The following is a 15,685-nucleotide window of genomic DNA, read 5'->3' on the forward strand; positions in this document are numbered from 1 at the left end:
CAGTGTAACAAGCATATCTGCTATGAAGATTGACAGATGGTCACTGGTTACAGAATCATGTCCTCTGCCATACAATTTATGGCTGACAGAACGGGCATGGAGGCGCAGATGCTTGACATCCTGGTTTCTTATCATTTGTTATCTGCACCCTGTTGAGCACTAATTTGCTCCAGGTGGAGGGGTTTGTACTTAAGTCCTACCCTCTCTGCAACAGTGTGGGTCGCACCTTGTCACTGAGGCACCAGGTGTAGCCCCAAACACAACAATTAAAAATAAAAGCAATACGAAGGTTGCTTAACCAGGGTAGAACAATATTGTGGCTAAAAGCCACAAACAAAAAGGGCAATGGTAAAATGTGACTAAAATAAAATGATTGGGAGAAAAAGGGGAAAATGCAAAAAAAGATTCCCTATTATACAATGTTACCATGTTAGCCTGGCTTGATGTGTGTGTCCAAGTATGTTTTGTTGTATGTTTTATTAAGATACTTTGTTGGTCTTTCTTGCTTATACCATGGCCACTAACCAGCTGAAACAGATCAGAATGGTCAGGAGTTTGTAATTTAATTTGCAATGAATGTTGTACTAAAAAACAAAAACACAAAAATTCAAATGGGCAAGATGTGATAAACAGAAATACAGAAAACAGTCAAAGGTCAGTTAGAGCTATTAACTGGCCAAATCCAAAGAGACAAAGTGGATACCTAAACCAGAGTCATTTATTTAGTTTATTTTTTGGATTTTAACCTCATGTTTTACACACTTTGGTTACACTCATGACAGGACAGGTAGTTACTGGTTACACAAGATTAATCAGTTCAAGTTTTTATTGGCAAACACAGTCATAGACAATTTTGTATCTCCAGTTCACCTCACTTGCATGTTTTTGGACTGTGGGAGGAAACCTGAGCTCCCAGAGGAAGCAGAGACGGGAAGAACAAGCAAACTCGGACCACTCCAACTGGGAATCGATCCCAGGACCTTCTTGATGTGAGGCGACAGTGCTACCCATGAGCCACCATGCTAATCCCTAAACCAGGGTGAAAAACAATAAAGCAATTTTGAACAGTATACAAAACACTAAACTAATAAACACTAATAGCTAAGACGTCAAAAACTGCTTATAATAATGGGATTCTTTTACAGTTAATTCCAAATGATTAGAGGTACCATGTGATCAAAGCATGTGATCAAAGCAGATAAATAAGAATTTATTCAAGGTTGTCCTCTGGTGTTTTGGAGGTGCTGTGGCATATTGCTGTGTAGGACTTTTAGCACACTTGCAGGATTTTTTTTAAATCAAACACATAGCTTCTGTTTTAGATATATGGGTTCAAGTTAGGACTTTGACTTTGTCACCCCATCCATTTAGATCAGAACTAGCTTTTGTGTTTTAAATCACTGACAGGCTGCGTGTCCCAAGTACTTCTCATAATTCATAATTTTCTAAATTTGCTGAAAGTCGCCCAGGTCTTTCAAAACACACACACACACACACACACACACACACACACACACACACACACACATTTTTATACTTTATTTGTTTCCATATACAATATGTAACATCAGCAGAAAACAAAATATAAAAAAAACATCCAACATGGCATACAGTTCATTTCTCAATAAGATGTTATAGCACTTCTCCAAGTTTAAGGATAAAGAAAACAGCACACACACACACAGACACATTAACATACACAGGTGGACTAAAATAAATAGCACAAACAGGCAATAACTGCTTGTTACCAACATAACTATTAACTCCCTCTGTCAGGCATGCCCAATCGTGCATGTAGGATGCCTGGTTTGGTCGATTGTACAGCTGGGATTCAAACTCAAGAGCTCAAGATCTCAGCAGTCGTGGGTTTAGTGCATTAAACTGCTAGGACTCTCAATTGCATCTTTGTGTAATCGTCATGTTTTAGCATCACTTCATCTAGGTCAGTGTTCTGGTGGATCCGAGCACACTGGGTGTAATGCAGGAACACACCCCAGACATGACGGCAATCCATTAAGGGACATTGTCCCATACCCCCCCCCCAGACATAACCAATTATGTCTGTATGTATATGCCCGACTGGCCAGTATCATGACTAAGGATTCAATCTCTGCATGCTAGCGGTAGTGGTCTAATGTAATTTTACTGCATGATAAGAGCACTACCTCTGATGTAATATGCTTTGTTTAATGATCTAAGTGATAAATGTCTATTTAAAATCAACAGAGGACAAATAGGGACAGTTACGTTTTTACATCTTTACAGTAAGCGACCATGCTACACTCACTGTATTTTTGTTGTGTCTGTTAAGCGTCTCTTTCAATAAAAAGGGATGGGATTAAAGGTGTCATTCGAAATCAGTTGTTCTTTATGGCCATGGTATAATCGGTAATCAGTTTGACTCTTTGCCATCTATCCTCTTCTCTATCATATTTTTACCCATGACTCTTTCTGTTTATGTCTCCTCTCAGCATGTGAGTGTAATGGTCACTCCACTAAGTGCAAATTCAGTATGACAGTGTTCCAGCAGTCAGGCCGGGTCAGTGGAGGAGTTTGTCTGAAATGCAGGCACCACACAACCGGACGCCAGTGTCAGTTCTGTCAGAACGGCTACACCCGGGATCACAGCAAGCCCCTCAACCACCGCAAGACCTGTCAACGTCAGTCTGTGTGTGTGCGTGTATGTCTATGATTCACTGTGTGATTGTAAAGAAATTAAAAGTTATGAATCGCTGTAAACTAGTTCAGTTTGTGTGGTGGGACCACAGGAGAAAATGTAGAAGGATGGAGAGTATGTATATGTTATGGCTACACTGTGACTGCTGGAATGTGCTCTGACATTTGGCCTTTGCTCTTTTGTTCTTTTACTTATGACGCTTTCAGTTCCAAAATATCTCAAGTTTACAGTGTGTACAGCCATTGTGTGTAGACACGTGTTTGTGTAAGTTGTGTATATTTGCTTTGAATTAATTGAGGATGTCTTTATGAAATGCATATACACCAATTAGGCATAACATTATGACCACCTTCCTAATATTGTGTCGGTCCCCCTTTTGCTGCCAAAACAGCCCTGACCCATCGAGCCATGGACTCTCCTAGACCCCTGAAGGTGTGCTATGGTATCTGGCACCAAGATGTTAGCAGCAGATCCTTTAACTCCTGTAATATGCGAGGTGGGGCTCTCCGTGGATCGGACTTGTTTGTCCAGCACAACCCACAGATGCTCGATTGGATTAAGATCTGGGGAATTCGGAGGCCAAGTCAACACCTCAAACTCGTTGTTGTGCTCCTCAAACCATTCCTGCAGCATTTTTGCTTTGAGGCAGGGCGCATTATCCTGCTGAAAGAGGCCACAGCCATCAGGGAATACTGTTTCCATGAAAGGGTGTACATGGTCTGCAACAATGCTTAGGTAGGTGGTAGGTGTCAAAGTAACATCCACATGGATGGCAGGACCCAAGGTTTCCCAGCAGAACATTGTCCAAAGCATCACACTGCCTCTGCCAGCTTGCCTTCTTCCCATAGTGCATCCTGGTGCCATGTGTTCCCCAGGTAAGCGACAAAACACACGCACCCGGCCGTCCACGTGATGTCAAAGAAAATGTGATTCATCAGACCAGGCCACCTTGTTCCATTGCTCTGTGGTCCAGTTCTGATGCTCACGTGCCCATTTTTGGCGCCTTTGGCAGTGGACAGGGGTCAGCATGGGCACCCTGACTGGTCTGCGGCTATGCAGCCCCATACACAACAAACTGCGATGCACTGTGTATTCTGACACCTTTCTATCAGAACCAGCATTAACTTCTTCAGCCTTCTTCAGCTTTTTGACCACCCATGACCCTGTTGCCGGTTTACCACTGTTCCTATTCTGAACCACTTTTGATATCAGACAGCGGGAACACCCCACAAGAGCTGCAGTTTTGAAGATGCTCTGGTCGTCTAGCCATCACAATTTGGCCCTTGTCAAACTTGCTAAAATCCTCACGCTTGCCCATTTTTCCTGCTTCTAACACATCAACTTTGCAGATAAAATGTTCACTTGCTGCCTAATATATCCCACCCACTAACAGGTGCCGTGATGAAGAGATAATCAGTGTTATTCACTTCATCTGTTAGTGGTCATAATGTTATGCCTCGTTGGTGTATATATACACAGAGCATTGTCATTGTTTTTTTTGTTTTTTCACAATGTGATAGCAAAATCTAAATATTTTATATAAATAGTAAAATAGAAGCTGTACACAAGTAGTGGCTGGCCTGATTAAAGGAAAGTGTTTAAATTTTTGCAAGGCAGTTGAACGTTTGTTTGAATGAACACAGGCTGAGTAGAAGCAGTGCTGCTTTGTTATGTCTGTCGTTACTGCTTTTATAGCCACTTTGGTACCTGTTTCCTTTAAGTGTGTTTACTTTCATCGTTTCTTTTACCGACTCTCCCAGTTTATATTTAACCTCCTCTTTTAATCTTTTCTTCTCCTATCTCATCGTATTGCCGTTCTTCTCGTGATGTTTCTAGTATTCTCCCCAGTTCCTCTAAGTTCTCTACTCCTTTCCTCCACTCTCATCTCCTCTCCCCTGCCCCTCTTTTATCATCTTCTCTCCTTACCTCTTCTCTCCTCTCCACTCTTCTGTCTGTAAAAATAAAAAGAAATATGCCATTTCTAAGTGGAGGTAATATTTCAGGTCACATTACATGTGATTCTGCAATTAATGCTTGTTTTACATTGTTTGTAGTGATGACCCCTGTCTAGGTTTCATCCTACCTTCTTTTCCTGTTTTCACCTCTAGCGTGTGAGTGCCATTCGGTGGGTGCAGTGGGGCGCTGGTGTAATCAGTCCACAGGCCAGTGTCTGTGCAAGGAGGGAGTGACAGGACAAAAGTGTAACCGCTGTGCTCCAGGATACAAACACGGTCGCTCCCCACTCCGACCCTGCATCCGTAAGTACTTTGACAACTGAAAAGATTCTGCTGCTGCACAAGCTTGTATTAGGGATGCCTTAGACTTATGTCCAAACTAAGGTTCACGTTTCATAACTGATTGTCCATGTACACCTACTCTAACACATCTCATTACAGATTTTCTCATTCTATTAATTATTTAAGCCTTTTTTTAACAAGTGTGTTAATATGTAATCTGTTGCAAGGGAAAAATATCTATAATAGTAATTTTTATTTTGTCATGAATTTTTAAAGTTAAAAATTACATGCAATTCTAAAGGAACATACACAGTCAGCTTGTGATCTGTCATTTTCAATGATTTTTTAATGGTGATTCGAGACTCAGTGATTAAACTTATACTCTTTTAATAAATTATGCACACTTCTTCATTAACTTAAATTATTATAATTCAAGTTTGTAGTATGACCTCCCGACTCCTTTTAAGTAATTATTAATAATAATGTATGTGCCCAGTTAGCTTTAACTATTAATAAGTGTTTAATATATACAGTACATACACTGTTGCAATTATTTATTTATTTATTAGGATTTAATCTCATGTTTTACACACTTTGCTTACATTCATGACAGAACTGATAGTTACTCATTACACAAAATTCATCAGTTCACAAGTTCATGGACAATTTTGTATCTCCAGTTAACCTCACTTGCATGTCTTTGGACTGTGGGAGGAAACCCACGCAGACATGGGGAGAACATGCAAACTCCACCCAAAAAGGACCCGTTAACCTCCCACTTTGGACCTTCTTGCTGTGAGGTGACAGTGTTATCCACTGAGCCACCGTGCCGCCCAGTTGCAATTAGACTTATAACAATGATGTATTTTAGAGTAGCAGGATAATTGGTTAATACCACCATGTCACAATTATTTAACCATTTAACATGATATTGCTAATTGGAAACCTACTCCTAGTCTAAATGACTTAAAGTTGGGTTACAACATAATTAAACAACTGGAAATGTAGTAACCACCTTTAATCTGCTCAGCTGTGATGTGCTATATCCAGAGATGTGTTCAAGATGAGCTGCAATCATGGTGAAAAGATGATTTCCAAGACCTATAACATTCCCAAAGTAACTGCTGGGAGTAAGTTCCAAACTTGAGGTAGCAGTAGCAAACTGCTTGGCCATGGGAAAAGCCCAGAATTTCATCCATAGGCCTTAGCAATCTCATCAGGACAATGAAGAGAAACCCCTGTTTTACAGGATGACTTGATGAACGCTGGGACATATGTGGCAGTGGCAACCATAAGAAGTTCACTTAGAAAACCCCAATGCATGCCACTTCTGACCAAGAAGCAACTGGGATACATCATAAGATCTTTGGATAGGCTTGCAGAGTTCTGGGATTGAAGTTCTATGGATTGAAGAGTTAAACTGAAACTGTTTGGCTATATTTTGTCTGGTGCAAGAAAGACAAGGCCTATAACCAGAAGAATAATATCCCCATGGTCAAGCATATGTGGAGTTTAAAAAACACCTGCTCTGATGACAGGATGAGATTTCCTGTCGAACCTGTCACTTTCCCACTCACAGCATTACTCCAGTTGACAATCTGCTGATTTTTCCATTTTACTATTTGAGAGCCCACAAACCATAGATTTAATAGGCTGCAGCCATGTTAGTTTCTTTTCTTATTTTAATTAAGTTAAAAGGCTGACATTGACTGCTCTTGGCCCAGTTATGATAAATTGTTTAATCCAGGAACATATCCTGTTTTGCAGTGAGAATGTCATTGTACAATATACAGTATAAAGATTCCAATCATCATGTGAATAACTGTGGTTCCACACAAGGCTTTAATGTCCCACTGGATTTATCAGTATGACCTGGTAATCAGCCTTTACTGGATTTACAAAAGCTTAAATTCTGTTAAAGCTGGCTTCCTGTGGCATGGAAAGTGATAATCTCTTTACATTGTTCAGTTTTACTCTGAGCTGTGTAGCTGGCGACACTTAAATCTGCACTCAGGTGACACATACAGGAGGCACCTGTTGTATCAGTCAGGCCAGCAACCAAACTCGCTCCTGGCTTGTCGGGCTCATAATTCTTCACAAGTAAAGGCTCAGTGAAAGACAAGCTTGTTTGTTGTTTTACTGGGCATGGTCCGACTGGGTTATTAATAGCCAAAGGTCCTCTCACTCTCCCTGCCAATAAAGACAGGGCCGCGACTAAAAACAAAATCAGCACCCGAGAATCATTTACCAGTTCACGCAGAACAGGAAATGCCCCCAAAGTTCAGCTCTGGGAAATCTGATCTGAGCTGTATTATTAGCATGACACCAGCAGAACTCTGGGGGGTCTTCATCTTGCATAGAAGCATGGAGTGGTCTATAAGTTTAGAGCATTTATGGTGTGGACACATAAATCAAAGTGCACTGCTATTTTTACGAGGTCCTTGTTGTACCCAGAAGGAAAACTTAGGAAAATAAATTTAATAAGCCTATTTTATATTTTAACCAAGATTTATGGCGCCCAGGTGGCGCAGCGGGATATTCCGCTAACACACCAGCACCAAGATTCTGAACTCCTTGGTTCCAAACTCGGCGTTGCCACTGTTTGGCTGGGCACCATCTAGCGGGCATAATTGGCTGTGCCTGCAGCAGACACTGATTGGCTACTGTTTCTGCTAGGGCTGGACTATGTGGGTGGGGTCATTAAACACTGTGTAAGGACCCTGACTGGCAGATAGAGAGGCGCCTGTGCAGAGTGTGCAGCAGGTAAAAGAGGGTTCCGCTAAGGGCTGGGTGTGGGTCGAAGGAGGCGTGAGCAGCAATATACCCAGAGATCCCCCAGCAGCAGAAGACAAATTGACTCCGCTAAATTGAGAGAAAATGCATAAATAAAATAGAAAAAAAAGAACATGGATTTATTTCCTTGTCACCGCAATAGTGCATTTTGCCTTTAGAATGGTGTTAGGTGAAATATCAAGGTGTCCATAAACTTTTGGTAACTTTTCATTTTAATAGTAGTTAACCAGACAGGTTCTGTCCCCCCTCTGAATGTTAAACAACCCCAACATTATTAACTTGGTTCATCTTGTAAACAATTCTCTTTAATCTCTACTCTTTTGTACGCCTGTTATCTCCATCTGTATAAACTCCCTCCTTCATACAATAAATTGGAAGCTTACTCTGTCTGCGTGTGAATGTGTTCTTTCCCTTGTGCACTCAGGTTTTGAAGGGCTTTTTTCTCTCAGACTCCTAGTAACAAATAACACTGAAGTAGAAGATCAGAGCACCAAGATTTCTTGATGGTCTAACAAATTAATACAGAGAGAATAGCCTGATCCTCAGTATGTAAGCCTATTGTAAGAATCCACTGCTGGTCAATTACAAGATGTGGTTGGTGGCTTTACATGTCTGTTTGCTACAAGAACGGTGTATGCAGCAGTGGTTTGCAAAGTGTAATTAAGAAATTACATAATAGTAATAATAATGATAATATATACATTTCTGTGTCATTGCCCCTGGCCGTCTGGTTACTGAGCCCTAAAGGGGTTCCTAAGCCAATAATGATTCAGATAACTTTTCACATCAGTACAGTGGCGTAACTAGGAAGGGTGTCCCAAAATTCACGCAAGAAGTAATTTTGATAGAGAACACAGGTTTTTAATTAAAAATTTTAAATTTTTAATTGATTCATAAAGTATACAGTATAGGGTTATGTATGGAATAGCATATCGGGTAAATGGCCTCCATGGCTTTGCTGGCACATACGCACTATTTTGTCGAAATTTTCCATGACCGTTTTGCATAAATGTGGCTGAATTTCGTTGATACAGTGCTCAATTTCCTCCTTCAAGGCGTGGGTGGTTGTGGGCTTGATGGCATAAACCTTAGACTTAAAAAAAAACCAAAGAAAAAAGTGCAACGGCGTTAAATCGCATGATCTGGGCGGCCAATTCTGATCACCAAAACGGGAAATTACACGACAAGGAAATGACTCATGCAGTAATTGAATTGTTTCTCGGGCATGAGGCACCGATTCTGTATGGCATGTGGCACCGTCTTGTTGAAACCACATGTCGTCCACATCCATATCTTGCAATTTAGGCACAAAAAGCTGGATTATCATGTCGCGATAGCGAGCACCATTAACTGTTATTGCCTGACCAGCCGCATTTTCTAATGAAGAATGGTCCAAATTCAAATCTTGCGTGAATTTTGGGACACCCTATATATATGAAATACATTAAGTTTTATTCCATATATGTACAGGTATATACAGGTCCTTCTCAAAAAATTAGCATATTGTGATAAAGTTCATTATTTTCCATAATGTAATGATAAAAATTAAACTTTCATATATTTTAGATTCATTGCACACCAACTGAAATATTTCAGGTCTTTTATTGTTTTAATACTGATGATTTTGGCATACAGCTCATGAAAACCCAAAATTCCTATCTCAAAAAATTTGCATATTTCATCCGACCAATAAAAGAAAAGTGTTTTTAATACAAAAAAAGTCAACCTTCAAATAATGATGTTCAGTTATGCACTCAATACTTGGTCGGGAATCCTTTTGCAGAAATGACTGCTTCAATGCGGCGTGGCATGGAGGCAATCAGCCTGTGGCACTGCTGAGGTGTTATGGAGGCCCAGGATGCTTCGATAGCGGCCTTAAGCTCATCCAGAGTGTTGGGTCTTGTGTCTCTCAACTTTCTCTTCACAATATCCCACAGATTCTCTATGGGGTTCAGGTCAGGAGAGTTGTCAGGCCAATTGAGCACAGTAATACCATGGTCAGTAAACCATTCACCAGTGGTTTTGGCACTGTGAGCAGGTGCCAGGTCGTGCTGAAAAATGAAATCTTCATCTCCATAAAGCTTTTCAGCAGATGGAAGCATGAAGTGCACCAAAATCTCCTGATAGCTAGCTGCATTGACCCTGCCCTTGATAAAACACAGTGGACCAACACCAGCAGCTGACATGGCACCCCAGACCATCACTGACTGTGGGTACTTGACACTGGACTTCAGGCACTTTGGCATTTCCTTCTCCCCAGTCTTCCTCCAGACTCTGATTGATTTCCGAATGACATGCAAAATTTGCTTTAATCCGAAAACAGTACTTTGGACAACAGTCCAGTGCTGCTTCTCTGTAGCCCAGGTCAGGCGCTTCTGCCGCTGTTTCTGGTTCAAAAGTGGCTTGACCTGGGGAATGCGGCACCTGTAGCCCATTTCCTGCACACGCCTGTGCACGGTGGCTCTGGATGTTTCTACTCCAGACTCAGTCCACTGCTTCCGCAGGTCCCCCAAGGTCTGGAATCGGCCCTTCTCCACAATCTTCCTCAGGGTCCGGTCACCTCTTCTCGTTGTGCAGCGTTTTCTGCCACACTTTTTCCTTCCCACAGACTTCCCACTGAGGTGCCTTGATACAGCACTCTGGGAACAGCCTATTCGTTCAGAAATTTCTTTCTGTGTCTTACCCTCTTGCTTGAGGGTGTCAATGATGGCCTTCTGGACAGCAGTCAGGTCGGCAGTCTTACCCATGATTGCAGTTTTGAGTAATGAACCAGGCTGGGAGTTTTTAAAAGCCTCAGGAATCTTTTGCAGGTGTTTACAGTTAATTCGTTGATTCAGATGATTAGGTTAATAGCTCGTTTAGAGAACCTTTTCATGATATGCAAATTTTTTGAGATAGGAATTTTGGGTTTTCATGAGCTGTATGCCAAAATCATCAGTATTAAAACAATAAAAGACCTGAAATATTTCAGTTGGTGTGCAATGAATCTAAAATATATGAAAGTTTAATTTTTATCATTACATTATGGAAAATAATGAACTTTATCACAATATGCTAATTTTTTGAGAAGGACCTGTATGTGTTTATATCAGTGTTTGCTATATATTTCCTGTTTGGCTTGCCATAATACATGCATAATACGTGCACCTGCCCCCCCCCCCCCCCCCCCTGTAGTTACGCCACTGCATCAGTACCTTTACAAAGTAAAGCACAACCAAGAAAAACTGCCTCCGTGTACTTATGAATTTGTCTAGTGGTTTTCTGAGAACTGTACTGAGTCAAGAACAATTAAAGATCAATTAAAAGATTAATTAATTAATTAATTAAGATCAATTAAAAGTTTGTGTGTAAAAGGGGCTATAGTAGCCACACATCTGTACTAGCCCCATGTAGCAAAGTGTGGAGCACATGGTGACATGATCTACATGCACCTAGAAGAGGTTATAGTATGGTATAATGTGTCACTGTCCCAGTTGTGTCAGAGCTATGGCCAAAAGGACAAGACTCCGGGGTAATATATCACTGACCCTGACCTACAGAACTTCCACGACTAAAAAGTAACTGTGGGTGTGAGAGAGAAGTAAATATCTCCACAGACCACACATACAGTGCCTTGCAAAAGTATTCAGCCCCCTTGAACTTTTCAACCTTTTGCCACATTTCAGGCTTCAAACATAACGATATGAAATTGTAATTTTTTGTGAAGAATCAACAACAAGTGGGACACAATCGTGAAGTGGAACGAAATTTATTGGATATTTTAAACTTTTTTTAGAAATAAAAAACTGAAAAGTGGGGCGTGCAATATTATTCAGCCCCCTTGCGTTAATACTTTGTAGCGCCACCTTTTGCTGCGATTACAGCTGCAAGTCGCTTGGGGTATGTCTCTATCAGTTTTGCACATCGAGAGACAGAAATTTTTGCCCATTCTTCCTTGCAAAACAGCTCGAGCTCAGTGAGGTTGGATGGAGAGCGTTTGTGAACAGCAGTTTTCAGCTCTTTCCACAGATTCTCGATGGGATTCAGGTCTGGACTTTGACTTGGCCATTCTAACACCTGGATACGTTTATTTGTGAACCATTCCATTGTAGATTTTGCTTTATGTTTTGGTTCATTGTCTTGTTGGAAGATAAATCTCCGTCCCAGTCTCAGGTCTTTTGCAGACTGCAACAGGTTTTCTTCCAGAATGGTCCTGTATTTGGCTCCATCCATCTTCCCATCAATTTTAACCATCTTCCCTGTCCCTGCTGAAGAAAAGCAGGCCCAAACCATGATGCTGCCACCACCATGTTTGACAGTGGGGATGGTGTGTTCAGGGTGATGAGCTGTGTTGCTTTTACGCCAAACATAACGTTTTGCATTGTGGCCAAAAAGTTCTATTTTGGTTTCATCTGACCAGAGCACCTTCTTCCACATGTTTGGTGTGTCTCCCAGGTGACTTTTTATAGATATCTTTGAGAAATGGCTTTCTTCTTGCCACTCTTCCATAAAGGCCAGATTTGTGCAGTGTACGACTAATTGTGTCCTATGGACAGAGTCTCCCACCTCAGCTGTAGATCTCTGCAGTTCATTCAGAGTGATCATGGGCCTCTTGGCTGCATCTCTGATCAGTCTTCTCCTTGTTTGAGCTGAAAGTTTAGAGGGACGGCCGGGTCTTGGTAGATTTGCAGTGGTCTGATACTCCTTCCATTTCAATATGATCGCTTGCACAGTGCTCCTTGAGATGTTTAAAGCTTGGGAAATCTTTTTGTATCCAAATCCGGCTTTAAACTTCTCCACAACAGTATCTCGGACCTGCCTGGTGTGTTCCTTGGTCTTCATGATGCTCTCTGCGCTTTAAACAGAACTCTGAGACTGTCACAGAGCAGGTGCATTTATACGGAGACTTGATTACACACAGGTGGATTCTATTTATCACCATCAGTCATTTAGGTCAACATTGGATCATTCAGAGATCCTCACTGAACTTCTGGAGTGAGTTTGCTGCACTGAAAGTAAAGGGGCTGAATAATATTGCACGCCCCACTTTTTAGTTTTTTATTTCTAAAAAAAGTTTAAAATATCCAATAAATTTCGTTCCACTTCACGATTGTGTCCCACTTGTTGTTGATTCTTCACAAAAAATTACAATTTCATATCGTTATGTTTGAAGCCTGAAATGTGGCAAAAGGTTGAAAAGTTCAAGGGGGCTGAATACTTTTGCAAGGCACTGTACTTTGTGTAGCAGCTCTAGAGACACCCAAAGACACACGCTCATACTGATTTCTGACATGACCATCTCACATACACCGACAGACACTGGGACTAAACCACACACACACAGAGACATATCTTCATCCTGGCATCTGTGCAAAAACACACACAGACACACACACACGATCAGTATGCACTAATGAGCCACCACTGGGATTAGAGAGCTTACCCACACAGCTGAGGTGCGAAGAAGCTGAAAGACTAAATCAAAGTCACACAAATAAACTTGTCAGTACTTGCTATAATGAGCTTCTCTCTTATCAGGCATCCCGGAGGTCGCTCCGCCAACCCCGATGTACCAGCCCCAATATAGCATAGGTGAGTTTATTTGGTGTTTACTGGAAGTGCTGTTATATCACTTACTTGTGGATGGTTCTTACTGGTGTAAATGTTGTGTTAATTATCTGTGTAATTACTGAAGCTTTAAGAGGTTTCGTTCGGTATTAACCACCGCCACCTTGTGGAATAGCAGTGTACTATTGTTTTAACACCTTAAAATCCTTTCTTATAATTGTTTGTTTATTAGGATTTTACATGTTTTACACTTTGGTTACATTCATGACATGAACGGTCTCATTACACAAGATTCATCAGTTCACAAGGTTATATCGAACACAGTCATGGACAATTTAGTATTTCCATTTCACCTCACTTGCATGTCTTTGGACTGTGGGAGGAAACCGGAGATTCTGGAGGAAACCCACGCAGGCACGGCGAGAACATGCAAACTCCACACAAAAAGTACCCGGACCGCCCCACCTGGGGATTGAACCCGTGCCTCCCCATTTCTTATAATTTTAGTATTTCAGCATAATATACATAAAAACTGCAAGTTATTCAAACAATTAAACTAATTAAAACTCTATGTAATTATATAATTGAGGAATGTAAATTTGGACAAGGCCATGTGTTCTAAGGGTTGTAAGGTGTGTTTGGAACTGCAGGGATTAAATGATTCTAATTTATTGTCATTCATCTCATTTTTGAATTGCGTCTACCCTAGTCAGGGTTGGGGAAACACTGGGCGTAAAGTAAGAATTACACCATTTACATTTAGAAGGTGCGAGAACAGAAACTACTCAAGTGTTAAACCGAGGACCTCAGGATCCATGTTGCTGTTGTGCCATCATGGCCTTCAAATTTCAAATCTCATAAAATAAAGTTCGTTTCTGGATTATTGGAAGTTTTAAAAGGATAATGGATTATATATACATTTACCTTCTTTGTTTTTTGGCAGCATCTATTTGATTGACATGCTCTTAGACCAATCACATCACAAAACACAAATAGACAGAAAAACCTGTATTGGTGTTCACCATCTGTACAAAGCAACGAACAAAGTTTGCTATTCTAATATATACAGGGTGAGTGAAAAGTCGCAGGACACTCTATTTCAGAAATGAAAGGGAAAATGACATATCTGAATACCCCAGCAAGTAATGGGTGAGGGGGCCTATTTTTTAGGCTATGTCCGGAACATGGCCGCCATCTTGAAAGCCGCCATATTTGATCAAGGGCAAGTTTTTCCAATGGGAAGGTGGTCATGTAGCATATCAAAGAAGACCAGAATTTTCTCAGAAATCGATTGCCGCAATCAGATTTGCAATATCTCTTCGTAAGTATCGATTGTTTTATGCTTTACTTGTAGATGAGGAGTGCCTCTCCTACTGCCAGCCTTCTCAAGTCAAAGTCAGAATGAATCTTGAGACCTTCTGCCTTAAAGACTATGGTAAGTCAGTTCATGGTAAAAATGTAATTATTTGGTACAATCTGTCAGTTTGGCAGTTGGCAGCTCACCAGCTATTGTATGATTGCAAATGTAGCAAATGTGCAAGAGCGTGACAAAGCACAAATACTGAGTCAAAATATTGTAAATGATATTATGTGTAAAAGAGTTATATTTTTCTTTTATAAAGAATCATTTCTTTTCTTTCTGTGTCAGTATTAAAAGTACAGGTTAGGGCTAAGGAGCGCTCCGGTCCATGGTGGCAGTTTTCTGTGTGGGTGCAATCTGTGTTCCGTGTTGGATTGTCTCAAGTTAAAAGAGGTCTCCAGTCCCTCTGGGTTCCCGATCGTGATGTGAGCTGTGGATGCCCCGGACTTCAAGTTGGCAGAACCTTCCTCTTGATTGGTGGAGAGGAAAACAAAAGAGGCTGGGCCCCAGGAGAAAGGCGAATGATCGCAGATCGGTCCACAATGGCCCTTCAGTGGCGAGAACACTGGAATGCCAAACTGAGAGGATTCCGGAGCCAGGACAGCAAAGGAAAGTGTGTTCCGAACACGAACTCTACGACACGGACACACTCTCATCTACAGACACATGAAGAGTACATCCCACCACATCTTAAACAGCATGAGTGGCAGCCTTTGTCAAAGTCTGATCACACACACTCACACAACAATGCTTCTAACCCACATAAAGACAGCATGAATGTACAAAATAAACAAAGACATCTTGGTCATGACAGTGACAGATCCCATAATGAAGACACCCAGAGTTTACTGCAGGAAACACAACCTCCTCAACCTTCTACATCAGATCTTCCTGCAAAAACAAGTCCACTTTATATGCAGCAGCAACCAACTATTTTGCCTACGTGGTCATCTTCTGTTACACATGAACTGAAAAAGGAAAGATTAATAGAAATGGAGAGCAAACATTAAATAACCATTGAGGCAAATATATCAGATTTCCCAAAGTAAACCAAATCACCCACAAAGTATT

General features: G+C 41.1%; 1 protein-coding gene across 1 annotated transcript in view; it reads left to right on the plus strand.

Moving 5' to 3' along the window:
* Nucleotides 1–15,685, plus strand: part of ntn5 (netrin 5) — a 34,188-nt gene extending 18,503 nt beyond the window's left edge. Inside the window, exons 3-7 of the mRNA XM_062993296.1 lie at nt 2,472–2,660; nt 4,786–4,935; nt 13,225–13,278; nt 14,609–14,689; nt 14,903–15,685. Of these exons, the coding sequence (XP_062849366.1) occupies nt 2,472–2,660; nt 4,786–4,935; nt 13,225–13,278; nt 14,609–14,689; nt 14,903–15,624 (1,196 nt within the window). The 3' untranslated portion in view covers nt 15,625–15,685. The remainder of the gene's footprint in view (nt 1–2,471; nt 2,661–4,785; nt 4,936–13,224; nt 13,279–14,608; nt 14,690–14,902) is intronic.

The sequence above is a fragment of the Trichomycterus rosablanca genome, chromosome 4 (assembly GCF_030014385.1).
Source record: "Trichomycterus rosablanca isolate fTriRos1 chromosome 4, fTriRos1.hap1, whole genome shotgun sequence".
Lineage (NCBI taxonomy): Eukaryota > Metazoa > Chordata > Actinopteri > Siluriformes > Trichomycteridae > Trichomycterus > Trichomycterus rosablanca.